Consider the following 16350-nt stretch of genomic DNA (forward strand, 5'->3'; position numbering starts at 1 on the left):
TAAAACAAATAGAACTTTCCAATAAAAGAGTTGTAAAGTCCTTTTTCTTTAGTTCCCAAGATCTACTCTGGCTAATAAGTTGGCTTTAATCAAATATTTTATTGTAATTTTCAGTATAATTAAGAAAATCAAGTAGCATTACACCTAAATCTGTTTTAGTGGTTTCAGATGTGCTTTAATCCTTTTTGTCAAGTACTACCAATATAAAAAATGAATTTTATTTTTTCTAACAATCCTTTTTTTTGTTTGGTTAATAATTCTGCGGTTACTTCTGAAGTGACAGTTACATTTCAAAGATGTGTAGCTACTCCACTAACATTTTCTTGTTTGTTTTGTAGCCAGCATATACTTTCCGAAATTCTTTTTATTGTTGGTGGTATATTTTTATTCATATTATTAATAACATTTGTCAGATGTTTGGGTTTGGCCTTTAATTTTTAAAATCATTTTACTTCTAAAGAAGTCTTATCGTGGCAGGTTTCTGGGTTGGGAATTTATTGGAAACAGGACATGAGAGTACTTTGTGGTAGTAGATGATTATAATTACATGCCAAAACGAGTACACATTATTACATGTAAAACTGTTAACATGGATACAAAAATGGAAAGAAAAATTTCAAATTTGGGGTCTGCATATCTGAAAATTAGACAAAAGATTCAGAAATCGGGTTTAAAATTGAGAAGATAGTCATGGGGTTTGGGTTTTATAGTCCAGTGCTTAGCCTCTGTGAAGCTCTGGGTTCAGTCCCTAGCACCAAAGGAAAGAAAATAGTCATAAAGATAAGTAAAAGCTGAGTAGGCACAATAGGAGTTTTTTTGTTTTTGTTTTTTTTAATGCCAGTGGAAATACAATGAAGAAATTAACTATGAGAAATGGTTAGTTGATTATGGGGATGTGGTAAAGTTGTATTAAAGAGACTGAATTGTGTTATTTCCAACAAAAAGGGATCCTATGATTTACAGGGATGAGTTTTGGGAAGGCAGGCGCTGCATTTTGTTTATAACACAATTTTCCAGCTTTATATAACAGCATGCCATACTGCTATAATGACATGAACATGTTTGCTTTGAGATTTAAGCTAGTTTTAATAGGCAGTGATAATTAAACCCTCTAGATTCTGTAGTTGGAAAAATATTTTTACAGTTATCAGCATACTACTATAGAAATACTCTGAAGAATGGGCATTATGCAGGTAAGATGGGATCCAGTGGGCCTCATTTTTTTTTTTTTTTTAAAGAATTTTAATATTTATTTTTTAGTTATCGGCGGATACAACATCTTCGTTTTGTATGTGGTGCTGAGGATCGAACCCGGGCCGCACGCATGCCAGGCGAGCGCGCTACCACTTGAGCCACATCCCCAGCCCTCATATTTTTGTAAATACTGAATGTTAAAGCAGAGTTACCCTAAGCTACAAAAATTATCTTGTCCTGACTTTAAAAGCTAGATTTTTGATAATGTAGCTTATTGGTAGAGTGCTTGTCTAGGATGCATGAGGTGCTGGGTTCAATCCCCAATTCAAACTATTTGGCCTCAGTTGCCTTTGGTGGTGGACTATCCATAACCTAAGATTTCTCAAATAAATGCTACATGTATTGCATTTAAAGAGACTAGTGAACTGAGATTTTATTTAGGCTGAAGATCTTGATAATTTTTTTAAAAATGTAGTTCTCGGAATAAACAAAAGCTTATTTTGTTTATTTTGGCTGGTAAAACGGTGGTGCCAAACCATGGTGCATGGATCTTTTTGATTTAGTGTTCTTTTTCTGTCAACCTACTACTAAGTATCCACACTTAGTTGGCCTTATTGCTTAAGATAAATATGCATTCTTAGCCTAAAAACAACTACTTGATGGGCACAACATCCTTTAGAGAACGTCTAGACTATGATTTGACTTCACTGCATAAGTAGTAATTGTCATGCAAATATGCCTAAATTAACTTCTTTGGAGTGATAAAAATAACATCAACTTTAGTCTCCCCCTATCATGAAAGAGGTTTGATGAACTGAATCTAGTTGGCTTCTTAGAATTAAAGTGCTGTTTTAAGTTAAAACTAAGTATTGTTTATATTTCATGAAATTTGACTAATGTTACAGCTTACTGAGCAGTTTTCTTCTGATATAACCAAAAAGCTGATACTACTATGTGTGGGAACCCTTGAAAATGGAGTGCATTTTCAGGATGAGGACCATCACCCAACATGAACTCCTACACAGGATATAGGGAGGTGGTAAATGATGGGGGTGGAAGGAGGAATGAAGGACTCAGGAATGACTATAAAGTTTATCAAGATAGAATTAGTCACAAAAAGTGAGTGGTAGTCTGTCTATCCGAAGGACTTGTTTTATCATGTCTATGTTAGAAGGAATCATTTCCTAAAATCACCTAAGGACCAGTGAAATTCAGCAGAGAAGATGAGCCTTGTATAGCAGCAAGTGTTGCCCCAGAAAATGAGAACCAAGTAAAGTGGGAAGGTTTGATTGGGAAAGTTGGGTTTAGCCCAAGGACTTAAAAAAAAAAATCAGTTGGCAACTCAGTTTTTATCTCTTTGAGCTAGCACTTGAACAGGTGTTTTTGTTTCATATGCTTTTTTGGAGGGCAGGGTTTACAAAGCCTTTTGACTAAGATGGTTAAGGGAGATTTTGAGAAATTGAGGTAAGATTTATATAGTACTAAAAAAACAGCACAGACCAGGTGTTCTAATTGAGTATAAAACCTGAACAGTCTATATTCAAAGAAGTCACAGTTTGTCCCCTGAAGCTATCCTCCACCCAGCCTAGTTCTATTATTTTTATCTACTCTAGAATATTGTAAGACATGTCTGAAGTTACCTGGTCCTACTGTTTGTTACTGGGTACCTGGGTGGGTTACCTTCTCAATAAATTATATACATTTACTAACTTTTTAGAGTGGGCATTAAAGTAATTCAGTGTTTCTGAATGCTAAGTGATCACAAATTCTTGACTAAATTAAGCACTTGGCACACTTTCACTAATAATTCATGTAATGTTTAACTACTGAAATAATGTAGACTTTGATATAACTTTTATTTTGACAGTTTGTTGCATATTCTAAGGACCCAGACATAGGCTTGGTGGCCCGTCTCTTGTTTTTCCTGGTTTATGACTTTCGGCTTTGTGGAATACGGCTGAGATGAAAGGATTTATTGACGATGCAAACTACTCTGTTGGCTTGTTGGATGAAGGAACAAACCTTGGAAATGTTATTGATAACTATGTTTATGAACATACTCTTGTAAGTGCACCATTTCATAATTTCAAAATAATTTTCCTAATTTGAAAACATCAGTGCTTTGTTAATTTCTAAGAAGTTAATCTGATAAAAAGTGTTTGATTCGGTTAACTTTTCCAGGTTTTAAATTAACACGGACACCCCTACCTTGAACAGTGTATATCTCTTTTTAGTCTACATTATTTTAAAATGTTTCATAATTGCCACCTCTCTATTTTTTAGCACCTAGCTCTTATGTTCTGTTTATTTTCTTAAAACATTGCTGGAAAACCTAATTAGCACATGGCTTCTTACTAATTTTTCTCAACCTCATTATTTAATTTTCTTTACATATGTTGATTATGAATATGATAATTTATACTGAATGTTTACTTCCCAGGAGAGTCAATCTGTACAAAGTCATACATTCCAGAATTATATTCACCTCTAATTTAGATCATTTGTTTTTATTTTAGACTAGTAGAATTATTTTCATTTATTAACTTACTAATGGATTCCCATCCCTACCCCAGTACTAGGGATTGAAGCCAGTGCCTTGGGTATGCTAGACAAATGTTCTACCACTGAGCCTCATCACTCTATCCCTTCTATTTTTTTGAAACAGGACCTTACTAAATTGCCCAGGCTGGTCTCAACATGGAATCCTCCTGTCTTAGTTTCCTGGTTAGTTGGGATTATAGGCATCTGCCACGATGCCTGGCTAGGATTTGCTCATTTTTGGGGGAACTAGTTTCCTATATTCTCCAAATTTGTTGGATTATCATGTTACTTTAGTGTTCTGTAATAGGATACCCAAAAGACTTTTATCCTTCTTTTGACTTGGATTCTACAGAAATGCTAGAGCACTCTTTCCTCACCCTAGCAATATCTCTTACTTTCTCATCCTTCATTATCAAACTTTGAACTTATACTGTTCAACCAGCTCCTAAGAAGCTTGTAGTCAGTTTTTAATGCCTTTTCTCTTTATCATCCTCTTCTAACTGTAACTTTTTTTTTCCTGGGTCAGGTATAATCTTAGAAATACCTTAATATTTTTTGTATTATCTCCCATTATCCCTGGTTTGCCTTGCACATGTTATTTAGAATAGTGATCTCCTAACCTCACATTTTCTGCTTAATTTCATTGAATATTCATTAAGTACAGTTTCCCCATTCCCTCAAGTTCATTAGTTTTCCATTGCCTACTCTCATTCTTCCAGTTTCATATTTTGTCTAAGATAATAAATAAAACTGAATACCTGTCTTTTTTTTTTTTTTATCCCAGCTCTCTTTGCAGTTAGCCCATTAAATACTGGCAGTTGAACCCAGGGGTGCTTTCCACTGAGCTGTACCTTCAGTCCTTTTTATTTTTTGAAGGGTCTGACTAATTTTCTGAGGCTGGCTTTGAACTTCCCGTCTTCCTGTCTTGGCCTCTGGGCTCACTGAGATTATAGGCATGTGTCACTGCGCCTAGCTTAATGTGCAGTTTTAATGGAGGTATATACTTTGTTGAACATTCCAAATTCTACTCTGTAGTCAGAAAATTATATCCTGAACTGCCAAAATAACAGTAGCATGGAAGGAAATAGGTCTCCTTCACTCTACTAAAAAGTAAAATTGGGAAATTGATTCTTATGAGAGCCCCAAAAGAGTGTATTTTATATGCCGGTGTAGCACATATAGCAAAATGTCAAATTTTAAAAGATCAACACTAGGGCTAGAGCTCAATGGTTAGATGCCTCACATGGATGAGGTACTACAAACAGAATGAAGATAAATGTGTTTAAGTTTTCTTTTAATGTTTACTAGGACTAATTTAATTGTTAATAAAAAAAAGTTGAATATGATAGTGAATATAAGGAAAAGTGAGGATTATTTTTCTACTTATGATAGTCTGTTTTCAGTGGTTCTTTGTTCTTTGTTTTAACCATAATAGACAGGGAAAAATGCATTTTTCGTGGGGGATCTTGGAAAGATTGTGAAGAAACATAGTCAATGGCAGAATGTAGTGGCTCAGATAAAGCCATTTTACACAGTGAAGTGCAACTCTACTCCAGCTGTACTTGAGATTTTGGCAGCTCTTGGAATTGGATTTGCTTGTTCCAGTAAAGTAAGTATTTTGGATTTTTTTTTTTTTTTTTTTTTTTTTTACTAATCACAACATTTAGAATTCACTTTAATTTCTAGCTACCCACAGCAATAGCAGAACAAATATAAAAAAATTTTGACTTCTGGATGGATTTTAAATAATTTTATTCAAACACAGTCCATTACTAGAAATCTATTAACTCTTCAGTTTTACCAATAGAAAAGTTTCAATGTGATGATTTTTTGAAAAACTTTCTCTGTTAATCATGAACTTTAATTTATTATTCATTCTTAGGCCTAGAGCTAGCTCTCTAGACCAAACTACTACTGACTAGCAAATACTTCTAAACTGAGATTTTTTTTCTTTTTAAAGGTTTCATTTTTACTTTTTTAAAACAAGAAGTATAGGGAAGCATTAAATATAATTTTAGTCTAATCAAAAATAACCTATGAAGGCTGGGGATGTGGCTCAAGCGGTAGCGTGCTCACATGGCATGCGCGTGTCGCTGGGTTCGATCTCAGCACCACATACAAATAAAGATGTTGTATCTGCCAAAAACTAAAAAATAAATATATATTGTTTTTTTTTTTTTTAGAGAGAGAGAGAGAATTTTTTAATGTTTATTAAAAAATTATCGCACGCCAGGCGAGCGCGCTACCGCTTGAGCCACATCCCCAGCTCCAAAACATAAATATATATAAAAAAAACTCTCTTTAAAAAAAATAATAGCCTATGAATTTTATGGACAAGGCCTTAGATTATCTTATAACCCATCACTGCAAAAAAGTATATGAGAGTGATTGAATGAAAGCAATCAAAAGTTTTTCCTTTTAGATGAGTGTTCAAAATGTCTTTTCACAGAATGAAATGGCTTTACTGCAGGAATTGGGTGTATCTCCAGAAAATATCATTTACATAAGTCCTTGCAAGCAAGTTTCTCAGATAAAGTATGCAGCAAAAATTGGAGTAAATATCATGACATGTGACAGTGAGATTGAATTGAAGAAAATCGCACGTAACCATCCAAATGCCAAGTAAGTCCAAAAAAAATAAGTACTTGAATATTATCGGATTACTTAGGGCATGAGTCTGTTTTGTGGGGAAGGAGGGGAATTTTTGGTAGAGCAGTGGTATGTAGGTAATTATAATTTATCTAGAGTTCCTATATGAAAAATGCTAATAGCATTTTTATTGATTGCCTCCTTTGGTCCTCTTGATGTAGAATTGGGATAAAGTAACTGCACTTTGGGATATAATCTTAATTTTAAATTCAAGGGAAAAATGGTGTGAAAAATGGTGTGTGAGACCATAGCTATATTAAGAGTGATATTTTCCTGAAAAAAAATGTATCGTACCTGTATTTTTTTAATTGAGCTATAAGTTTTGTAAGGTATCCTGGCAGCATTTATTACTCTGAAAACCTTGGGATAAAGTCCTTTTGGAAGAAAAATTATAGGGAATCACTTTTCTTTAAAGAAAAACCTAACTGCTTTGTGGTCTTAAGACAAACTTTGACGTGGTCATTTACTGTGTTAGATTGTAAACCAAATGGTACCTTCTTCATAGAGCTGATTCTCCTCTTGGAATGATTTTGTTTTCATCAGTCTTGCCTTCTGATCATTTGTCATTCACTAGGAGTTCCATGGGTAAATGGTTTTATAAGCAGCATTTATGTGTTCGTAGCTTTTGGTGGCTTATCAATTACTTAATTCCTGATAGTAGAGACATTTAATCAGTTTGTCTTGGTTTTCCTGGTTTTAAACGAAATAGATTTGTGTCAAGCATAGTAAATGCTGCCATTTAGACACTTGTAGTAACTAAAATATTTAGTGTGTATAATGAAGGGTTACCTAGCTAAAAAAAATCTAGGAACTTTGACACTAAAAGTCCCAGTGTTTTTATTGAAAGACATTGATGGCATTGCTATTCAATTTAGTCTTTCTAGGTGCATTTATGGACTGATGGACTTCATTTGAAAGTAATGTCTCTCATTACAGAGCCCAAATGACTCTTGCTGCTACAAGAGTCATAAACTTGCTGCATTTTCCAAAATCCCATCCTTGTAAGCTTCATGCCTTAGGCCCTAATTGCTAGTTTTTTCTCTATACAGGATTGTTTTTCATTAGGTTCACTTGATTCATCCATCGCTGGATTTGGGAGCACTGACAACATAGTCAACGATTACTTCCTACAATCTTCAGGCTTCAAATGTGCTGATGATGATGTAAACCAACTCTGCCCCAATCATCTTCCTCTTCTCTTAGGGTCTTACTACATATTGCAACAGAAGATACTATTGGAGGTGAAGAGGGTAGCATGAAGTTTGGCACTACACTGAAGAACTGTAGGCATCTCTTGGAATGTGCTAAGGAACTTGATGTCCAAATAATTGGGGTCAAGTGAGTATTTGTTTTAAACTTCATTTTTTGGTGATAATCTCTCTCTCTCTAGAACCTCATCTCTAGCCCCTATATCAATCACATCATTTTAGGTTGGATGGGTGGGATTTACTAGAATTTAATGAATATTAAAATGGCATTCAATTGCTAAGTTATTGTAGGTTTTGTTTCTCATCTGATTTTTTTTTCCTCTTTTTAATCCTTCAGGGCCATTTCAATAATTCAGACTTTGTTTTATCCTTTAAATTTTTTAAATGCAAGGAAACCTATATCCAGAAGTGTAATGATTTGGTCAAAATCTCAGAACAAATGAAGGATACAATAATACTAAGCCCCAGATTTTCTGGGTTTCCAGTCCATTGCTAGTCTCAAATTACAGTGAAAGATCTTGCTTTTTAAAATGTTCACAAAGATGTATAGTTCATTGTATATCTTTCCATATATTTTGTACACACAAAAAAAGTTGGTAACCTTTTAAATGAAATTGAAGATTGGGCTGGGGATGTGGCTCAAGCTGTTAGCACGCTCGCCTGGCATGCGCAGGGCGCTGGGTTCGATCCTCAGCACCACTACGTTAAAAAAATAAAATAAAATAAAGATGTTGGGTCTACCGAAAACTAAAAAAAAAATATTAAATAAGAAAGTTCTCTCTCTCTCAAAAAAAAAAAAAGAAAGAAAGAAAGAAAGAAATTGAAGATTGCTTATTCTGCACAGTAGATAACATTTTTGGGGTGTTTACATTTCTGTGGATTTTATATTTGGTCAGATACATTTGACCAAATTTGAGATCCCATTTGTATAAAAGCATGTCCTCTTTTATTACAATGAAGTGTGACTATCTGACTCATTAAAAAATTTTTTTCATAGCATTACAATATCATTCAAATATCACCGTTTCTTAAAAAGCCTAGTATTTTGACTTGGATAATTAGAGGCTACTATTCTATTAGATATTTGATGAAATTAATGTATGACTAATGGTATCAATATGGTGAATGATAATTGAAAGGAATTTAAGTGCTTTGAAAACTTAGTACTGCTTTAAATTCATTACTCTTATTTCTTTTAGATTTCATGTTTCAAGTGCTTGCAAAGAATCTCAAGTATACGTACATGCTCTATCTGATGCTCGATGTGTATTTGACATGGCTGTAAGTTTGTTCTTCAGATTATTTTGTATTTTAAGCCAGGATATTATTTAAGACTAAGACTCAGTATTGTTTTTTGTCTGTGTGAATTACTCAGTTTTACATATGTTTAATAGTACAAGGATTCAGGGTTCAATGCAGTCATACTCCTTAAGTGGGTAAAGGAATGAAATAGTATTTTACATGTCTAAAAGAGTGCAGGTAACATCAGGGAAATGGTAATATACTTAACATTAAGTTAATCTGTTGCTTGTTAATAAAAACCAAGAATTTGATTACTGAAGATTAGAAAACAGATCTTTACCTTCGGGGGAGGGGTTTGAAATGTTCTCATATCCAAAAGCATTTAAAAGTTTTGTTTTTCATCTCTAGGGAGAATTTGGTTTTACAATGAACATGTTAGACATTGGTGGAGGCTTTACAGGAACTGAATTTCAATTGGAAGAGGTAAACATTTTTCAGTTGATGGATATACTGGAATAATTTACCTTCTTTGCTTCTTATTGAGTGGCTAGACCAAGGTTTTTATAATGGCAGAACATTCATAAAGAAAATCAACAGGCAATGAGAAATCCTAGTCAATTTTGAAGTTTAAAATTCTTGAAATTTTTTGAATTCTATGGCTAGTGATTTGGCTCAGTGGTAGAGTATTTGCCTAGTATACATGAGGCCCTGAGTTCAATCCCCAGCAATGGGGAAGGGAAAAAAAAAAAAATCTTTGAGCCCTATAACATTATCACAAAATATCCCCTCACCTAGTAGTCCTAGTCAGGTCAGCCCAGGGCTTGGTGAATACTAGGCAAGCCATACTGTCAGTCTCACAAAGATTTCCTATTTCAGTTTCTATTCTTTTTTTTATGGTACCAGGGATTGAACCCAGGGGCGCTTAACTGCTGAACCACATCTCCAGTCCTTTTTAATTTTCACTTAAAGACAGGGTCCTGCTAAGTTGCTTAGAGTCTTTCCAAGTTGCCAAATCTGGCTTTGAACTGTGATCTTCCTGCCTCAGCCTCCCAAGCTGCTGGGATTACAGGTGTGTGCTACCATACCAGGCCCTTCAGTTTCTATTCTCGAAGTCCAGATTAACTTAATTTCAATAACTGATGTCTTTCGCCTTCTTGTTCAGCCCTCTTTCCCTCATTCTATAATATTTAGAAATTTGTTTGAAATGAATTAAGGCTTTTTAAAATTAATGCCATTCTGATTGTTAGAAAATTTTAACTTGAAAAGCTGAGTGTGGTAGCATACATGTGTAATCCCAGCCCCTCGGGCGGCTGAGACAGGAGGATTATGAGTTCAAAGCTAGCCTTAGCAATGGTGAGGTGCTAAGCAACTCAGTGAGACCCTGTCTCTAAATAAAATACAAAATAGGGCTGGGGCTATAGCTCAGTAGTTGAGTGCTCTTGATTGAGTTCAATCCCTGGTACTTCCCCAACCAACATTTTTATTTTTTTTACTTGAAAGCAAACTTGTGCATTTTTGGAGAGGTACCTAACTAAATAGCTAAGCTTTGTGGTCTGTAATTAGAGCTTTTTAATTTTCCTAGGAAAACTTAGTAATAGATGTGAAGCTCTTAATATTGAGAATTCTGTAATCCAGCATTGATACCATAATCTGGAATTTAAAATCCATAGGTTAATCATGTTATCAGCCCTCTGTTGGATATCTACTTTCCTGAAGGCTCTGGCATTAAGATAATTTCAGAACCTGGAAGCTACTATGTGTCTTCTGCATTTACACTTGCAGTTAATATCATTGCAAAGAAAGTTGTCGAAAATGATAAATTTTCCTCTGGAGGTAAGTTATTAAAGTTCATAGTTTTATTTTTGTTAGTAGATAATTCCAGATAGTTTGGGGGTGAATAGGTGCTCAAAATTATGGGTAGTTTTTAGCCAGCTAGGGAATTTTTCAAAAGGTAGTTTCATAAGACTTTAACACAGCTCTCTTGGTATTGATGTTTATATATATATACGCTTGAGATGAACTTCCAGATGATTGGTTCTCATCCCTTATCGAAAGCCAGTTTCATGTGATCTCTGTTAACATTCCTCTTGGCCTCAAATGGATTAGAGGGAGAATCTAACCTATATTTTTCTTACACAAGGACCAACAGAGAATCTTTATATCTATTCTTCAAGTCAAATCAGTAAAAATGTGTTATTAGATAGTTAGTTCATTGTATCAGTATCACTATAGGAAAGTAAGGCTTTTACATTAATGTGACTTAATTGCTTTTGGAATGGATTAGTGCATAGGAATATGAACAGTTTACCCAATACTGTCCTTTACAGTAAACTTTTCCTCTCTTCCATAATTAAAATGCAATCCAAGATCACATATTGCATTTATTTCCCCTTTTTCATCATACTTTTACCCCATTGGTTTTAGCATTTATTAAATCATTCTAACTTTGTTACTGAGGTTGGCCTTTAAAGGATAGTTTTTGCTTTCCCCACATTGATACATATTTATTGATACATATTTATTGAGAATTGTACTCAATGGGTTATATAATCTATTACTTTCATTATTGTACAGTCAGATTTGAGTTCTTTGACATGCCCCATTATTCACTGAAGACTTTTGTAGTTTCTGGTTCATGAAGATGTTCTAGGATCCCCAGGCACAAGAGGCGTACACCCATAATATCCCAGCTTGGAAAGCTGAGGCAGAATGATATCACAAGTTTGAGACCAGCCTCAGCAACTTAATGAGAACCTGTCTCAAAGTAAAAAATAAAAAGGGCTATATGCTCCCTGGTAGAATACCTAATTTAGCTTCTTTGGTATGATAAAAGTAATATCACATTTTAGTCTCCATAGCATGAAAGAGATTTGATGAACTGAATCTAGATGGCTTTTTCAATGTAGTTTTACCTTTTCATCCTGCTACTGTCAGTGTATATACATGAGTTCTGGTTGCTCCCCATCTTTACTGATGTTTTGGTATTGCCAGTCTTTGAGTTGATCCAGAAAGTAGGTTTGTGGAGGTGACGGTAGCTCATGATGTAGAACTTTTTTCATGTGCTCATTGGTCATCTTTGAAGTGTATGTTCAGTCTTTCAGGCTAAATTTTAAGGTATTTCATTGTATAAGTTTTTTTCTCTTTTTTAAAGTTACTATATTGAGAAATGTGAAAATTATACTGGTCTTATAGATATTAAACTCAGTTTATTTTATAATACATTCTAAACCAACTATATTAGACATATTATTATGAATGTATCTTTTTTCTTAGTAGGAAAAACCGGGAGTGATGAACCAGCTTTTATGTATTATATGAATGATGGTGTTTATGGTTCTTTTGCAAGTAAACTATCTGAGGACTTAAATACCATTCCAGAGGTTCACAAGGTAAGTTCTATTACAAATAATACCAAAATTTATTTGGTAGTTTAAAAACCTAGTTGTAGGGAGTGGGTGTTGCTCAGTGTCAGAGCCATTGCTTAGCATGTCATGTCAGCAACCCTCCCTCCCCCAAAAAAGAAAACCACAACTAGGTCTTATTTTTAATATGTGCCCCAATTTTTTTGAGAAAAACTTTAGAGTGGGGAGATGTCCCTGTTTAGAGAGTCGTCCCCGCCCCGCCTTTTTTTTCACTGAGCCCTTTAGTCTGCTGTGTTTGTGTTTAATGGTATCATTCTTCTTTGTGCCTGGTCCTAGGTCTCCCTTCCATGGACAGTTTAGGTTGAGATCCAAGCTAGTGAAAAATGCTTATTATCACCCTAGAACTTCAGTACCTACATGAGTTTGAGTAAAAACCTTATTTAAAAAAAAGTCTTTTCCTTTCCTACAGAAATACAAGGAAGATGAGCCTCTCTTTACAAGCAGCCTTTGGGGTCCATCCTGTGATGAGCTTGATCAGATTGTGGAAAACTGTCTACTTCCTGAGCTGAATGTGGGTGATTGGCTTATCTTTGATAACATGGGAGCAGATTCTTTCCATGAACCATCTGCTTTTAATGATTTTCAGAGGCCAGCTATTTATTACATGATGTCATTCAGTGATTGGTAAGCTGATTTTTTTATTTTCAAGTAAGTATAGGATATTTGGAGGTGACATTTTAGATTGGCTAATATGTTCTTAACAAGTGGATAATTTAATTGAAAAATGATAATCGTAAAGATTACTGGAAGACTAGTTATGGCTCTATTATCCATTTGTTAAGTGATTCTTCTTTGCAAAGACAATATGCAAACTTTTGCTTACTTCTTTTTTATATATAGGTATGAAATGCAAGATGCTGGAATTACTTCAGACACAATGATGAAGAACTTCTTCTTTGTGCCTTCTTGCATTCAGCTGAGCCAAGAAAACAGCTTTTCCACTGAAGCTTAAACAGGCATTCACGCTTCTTTAGATCTGAAGTTAGCAGGTTAAGCTTGTCTGGTCTACATTCCGGTGAAAAAAAATTAAACAATCTTATTCTGTTAATTCTCTTGGAAACAAAAATTAATAGTAATAGCTATTTGGGACCAGACGAAATCAGCTTTCATTTATAATTCATTTTGGGGGTAATGGGAGATTTAGATAATGTATCCAGATTTAAACTTACCAGTTTGAACAGCCCCTTAAGTGTTTAAAATAAAATATGCAACAAAATGGATGACTTAGTGGAGATGGAAGCCCACTAATTGGGTTCCCCATTAAACCGTTTACATACAAGTACACAGTTTTTATACTAAGGATTCGTGTTAAAAAGTCTTGTAAAGTTAATGTCTTTCACCCAGATATATCAGATGTCAGTGGAAGGCAAACGTGACTTCATTAGATACGTTTAGTGTATTTAGAATGTGTAAATTTGTGCTTTGAACTGTAGTTTAATAAATGTAAAATTGCATCATAGTATTTGTTGTATTTGACCTAATGTAACCCTTGTATGATTGCAATAAAATTTTGTGTAGATTTTACTGTTTTTTCAGGCTAAAACTTTGGGAAAGGGGCTAGATAGGAAAGGTAGTTTTGAAATAGATGTGTATATGGTCTGTTTTGAGGGTTATTTTTCTTTATAGCCCATTTAAGTTTAGTTTGGCTTAGTCCATTTTTTTTTTTTTTTCAGTTATTTAATTAGTAATTTAAAGTGTGGTAAATCATTGTGAAGTTCAGATTCATTAATGGAGAGTTGATGTGCATTAAGCATGATGTTTAACCATTTTAACACCAAAAACCGTTAATCCTGCATAAACCAATTGTAACAATTAGTAGGTGTTTTCTGTATAGGTAGAATGCATAGAGTACCTTAGTAAATCTTTGAATCACAAATCTTTCGGCTGACATGGAAGATTCTATTAAATACTTTGAATAAACTTGGTTGGGGGGGAGGGAGATAAAATTGCAGAAAACTGCAGAGCACTAAAACTTAAAGAAGGGCTACATCTATAACCAGAAATCTGATGCTCTTTTGCACAGAATATTTAAATTCAGAATGGGGAGGGGGTCTGGGGTGAAGCACACTTAATTTTTTCTTTTTTCTTCAATTTTTTAATTGCAGTGATTTCAAATTTTAGGATTCTCTTTTTGTTATTGGTTTGAACTATTCCCTTAGTTTCTTGTTGTTTTTCTATTTGTTCAGCTTAGTAATTCCTTTAAAATCTTTCATACTAAAATTTTATGGTGGTTGGGGAAGGGACTTAGCAGCACTAACCTGACAGTTGTCAGGAATTTGCTTTTTGTTCACTGCTAGTGTATTAGTAATCCTAGATCTCAGAATCACAATAGTAATAAAACAAACAACAGGGGTCATTTTTTCCTAACTTACTCTATGTTCAGATGTGGAATTTCTGTCCCCCAAGAGGAAATGTGACTTCACTTTGGTGCCAATGGACAGAAAATTCTACCTGTGCTACATAGGAGAAGTTTGGAATGCACTTAATAGCTGGTTTTTACACCTTGATTTCAAGGTGGAAAGAAATCGATCATGAATCTCTAATTTCAATCTCAAACCAGTAGGTGCTTAATGTTTTTGATTTAATTAATGCCCATTTTTGAATTTCATGGGTTCTACTAAAAAATTTAGGACCCCAGTCCATTGTCCTCTAATTGCCCTTGGACTTTACCAAGGTATAATGGGGTTTTATGCAAAATTCCAATTTACCATGCAATCTTTTTTTCTTATTAACTGAAATGAGAATAAATAACACTCTACCTTTTTCATATATTGTTGGTTATTGTGGTCCAGAAATGCCAAATCCTTTAAAAGATATGGTACAAGTTTTGAGTCATTTGGCTTAACTTTACAGGCTTGAGCTTCATGGCATGTCAATTTTGCCATCCCATAGGAGAGCAACAGTTCAGAGTTGCAGGTATCACATGTGAATGATGTATGTGAATGAAACTTAAGAAATGTCTGTATTGTATTTGAAGACTGTTTACCATAAATCTGAAGTTTGAACCTATGTATTTCAATTTGGTATGCTAACAACTGAATTAATGTAAAATCTTTTTATATACTATTGTAATCTCAGTTCAAAATTTAACTGAAAATATAAAACCCAAATGATTTCTATATAGTAAATTGAACTGTAAAGGTAACTTGTGTGTGGTTCTGAATACACAGATAAAATGTTTTTATTCCTCCTCATGTTTTACTTTGATGGCTTCTATCACAAAATAGAGGTGAGATTTTACATTTCAGCCTTGTGTATATTGCAACTATTTTTTTCAGAGTCTTCATTATAAACAACTTAGTAAGATGATGCTGGGTGTTAACATACACGACAGTGAAGGTTTTGATGAATCTCAGTATAGGAGCGAGCAAGGATGTTTTAGGGGCCATCTTTTCTACACACTTTATTTCATCAGCCTCCTAATTTTGTTTTAGATTTGGATTATGAAATAGTTTTGTATAAATTTAGATATTCCATGTAATGTGGGTACTGACATTCAGTACACAATTGGGTTAAAAAAAAAACAAACTTATTTGCCAACTGTTGGCTTCACGAAATCCTCTGAACTTTGCTGAATTGAATATCAGCATTTCTTTGTTCTTGGAACACTTTTGTTGATTGGGCAACTTGATAACGAAACTGTTTTTCCAGAAGGTACATTAGGTTTAAAGACTTCTTATTTAGGCATTCCAGTATATAGGTTGGCAGTTAAAAATGAAAAATTGACTCCAATCAGCCAGGTTCTATTCCTGCTTGCCACTCCCTGTGCATGGTGGTAATGAAAGTACTAGCTTTCTAAAGTTAAAGGGACATAACACTTCTAAGGTGCCCTGAGTCTTGGTTTCCTTGCATATAGGATGGAGACAACAACCTAACTTTATTAGATCACTGGGAATTAAGAGAAAACTCTTAAAAGGGCCTAGCTGCATTGCCTGACAAGTGCCATCTCGCTGATGGCTTAGTTTCAGGGTAACTAGTCTCTGGCATTCTGCTTTGTCTTTGTACCTTAGAGTGGGGAATGTCATGCACTGCTGTTATTTTTACCAGTTGGTCTGATTTTAATATTACCCTGCGGTGTTGACTAAAAGTACAGT

At 34.4% G+C, this 16350-nt stretch overlaps 1 protein-coding gene across 4 annotated transcripts in view; it reads left to right on the plus strand.

Moving 5' to 3' along the window:
- The window catches only part of Azin1 (antizyme inhibitor 1), a 30459-nt gene extending 15009 nt beyond the window's left edge, over positions 1 to 15450 (plus strand). For 3 of the 4 annotated variants that reach the window (XM_071602194.1, XM_027948832.2, XM_027948826.2), the window contains 10 exons: positions 3062 to 3258; positions 5171 to 5344; positions 6185 to 6357; positions 7588 to 7722; positions 8792 to 8873; positions 9243 to 9317; positions 10505 to 10667; positions 12108 to 12223; positions 12666 to 12880; positions 13097 to 15450. In XM_071602194.1, the coding sequence (XP_071458295.1) occupies positions 3157 to 3258; positions 5171 to 5344; positions 6185 to 6357; positions 7588 to 7722; positions 8792 to 8873; positions 9243 to 9317; positions 10505 to 10667; positions 12108 to 12223; positions 12666 to 12880; positions 13097 to 13208 (1347 nt within the window). In that variant the 5' untranslated portion in view covers positions 3062 to 3156 and the 3' untranslated portion in view covers positions 13209 to 15450. The remainder of the gene's footprint in view (positions 1 to 3061; positions 3259 to 5170; positions 5345 to 6184; positions 6358 to 7587; positions 7723 to 8791; positions 8874 to 9242; positions 9318 to 10504; positions 10668 to 12107; positions 12224 to 12665; positions 12881 to 13096) is intronic. The other variant, XM_027948834.2, reaches the window with a different exon arrangement.
- The last annotated feature ends 900 nt before the right edge of the window (positions 15451 to 16350 follow it).

Source organism: Marmota flaviventris, chromosome 15, assembly GCF_047511675.1.
Source record: "Marmota flaviventris isolate mMarFla1 chromosome 15, mMarFla1.hap1, whole genome shotgun sequence".
NCBI classification, from domain to species: domain Eukaryota; kingdom Metazoa; phylum Chordata; class Mammalia; order Rodentia; family Sciuridae; genus Marmota; species Marmota flaviventris.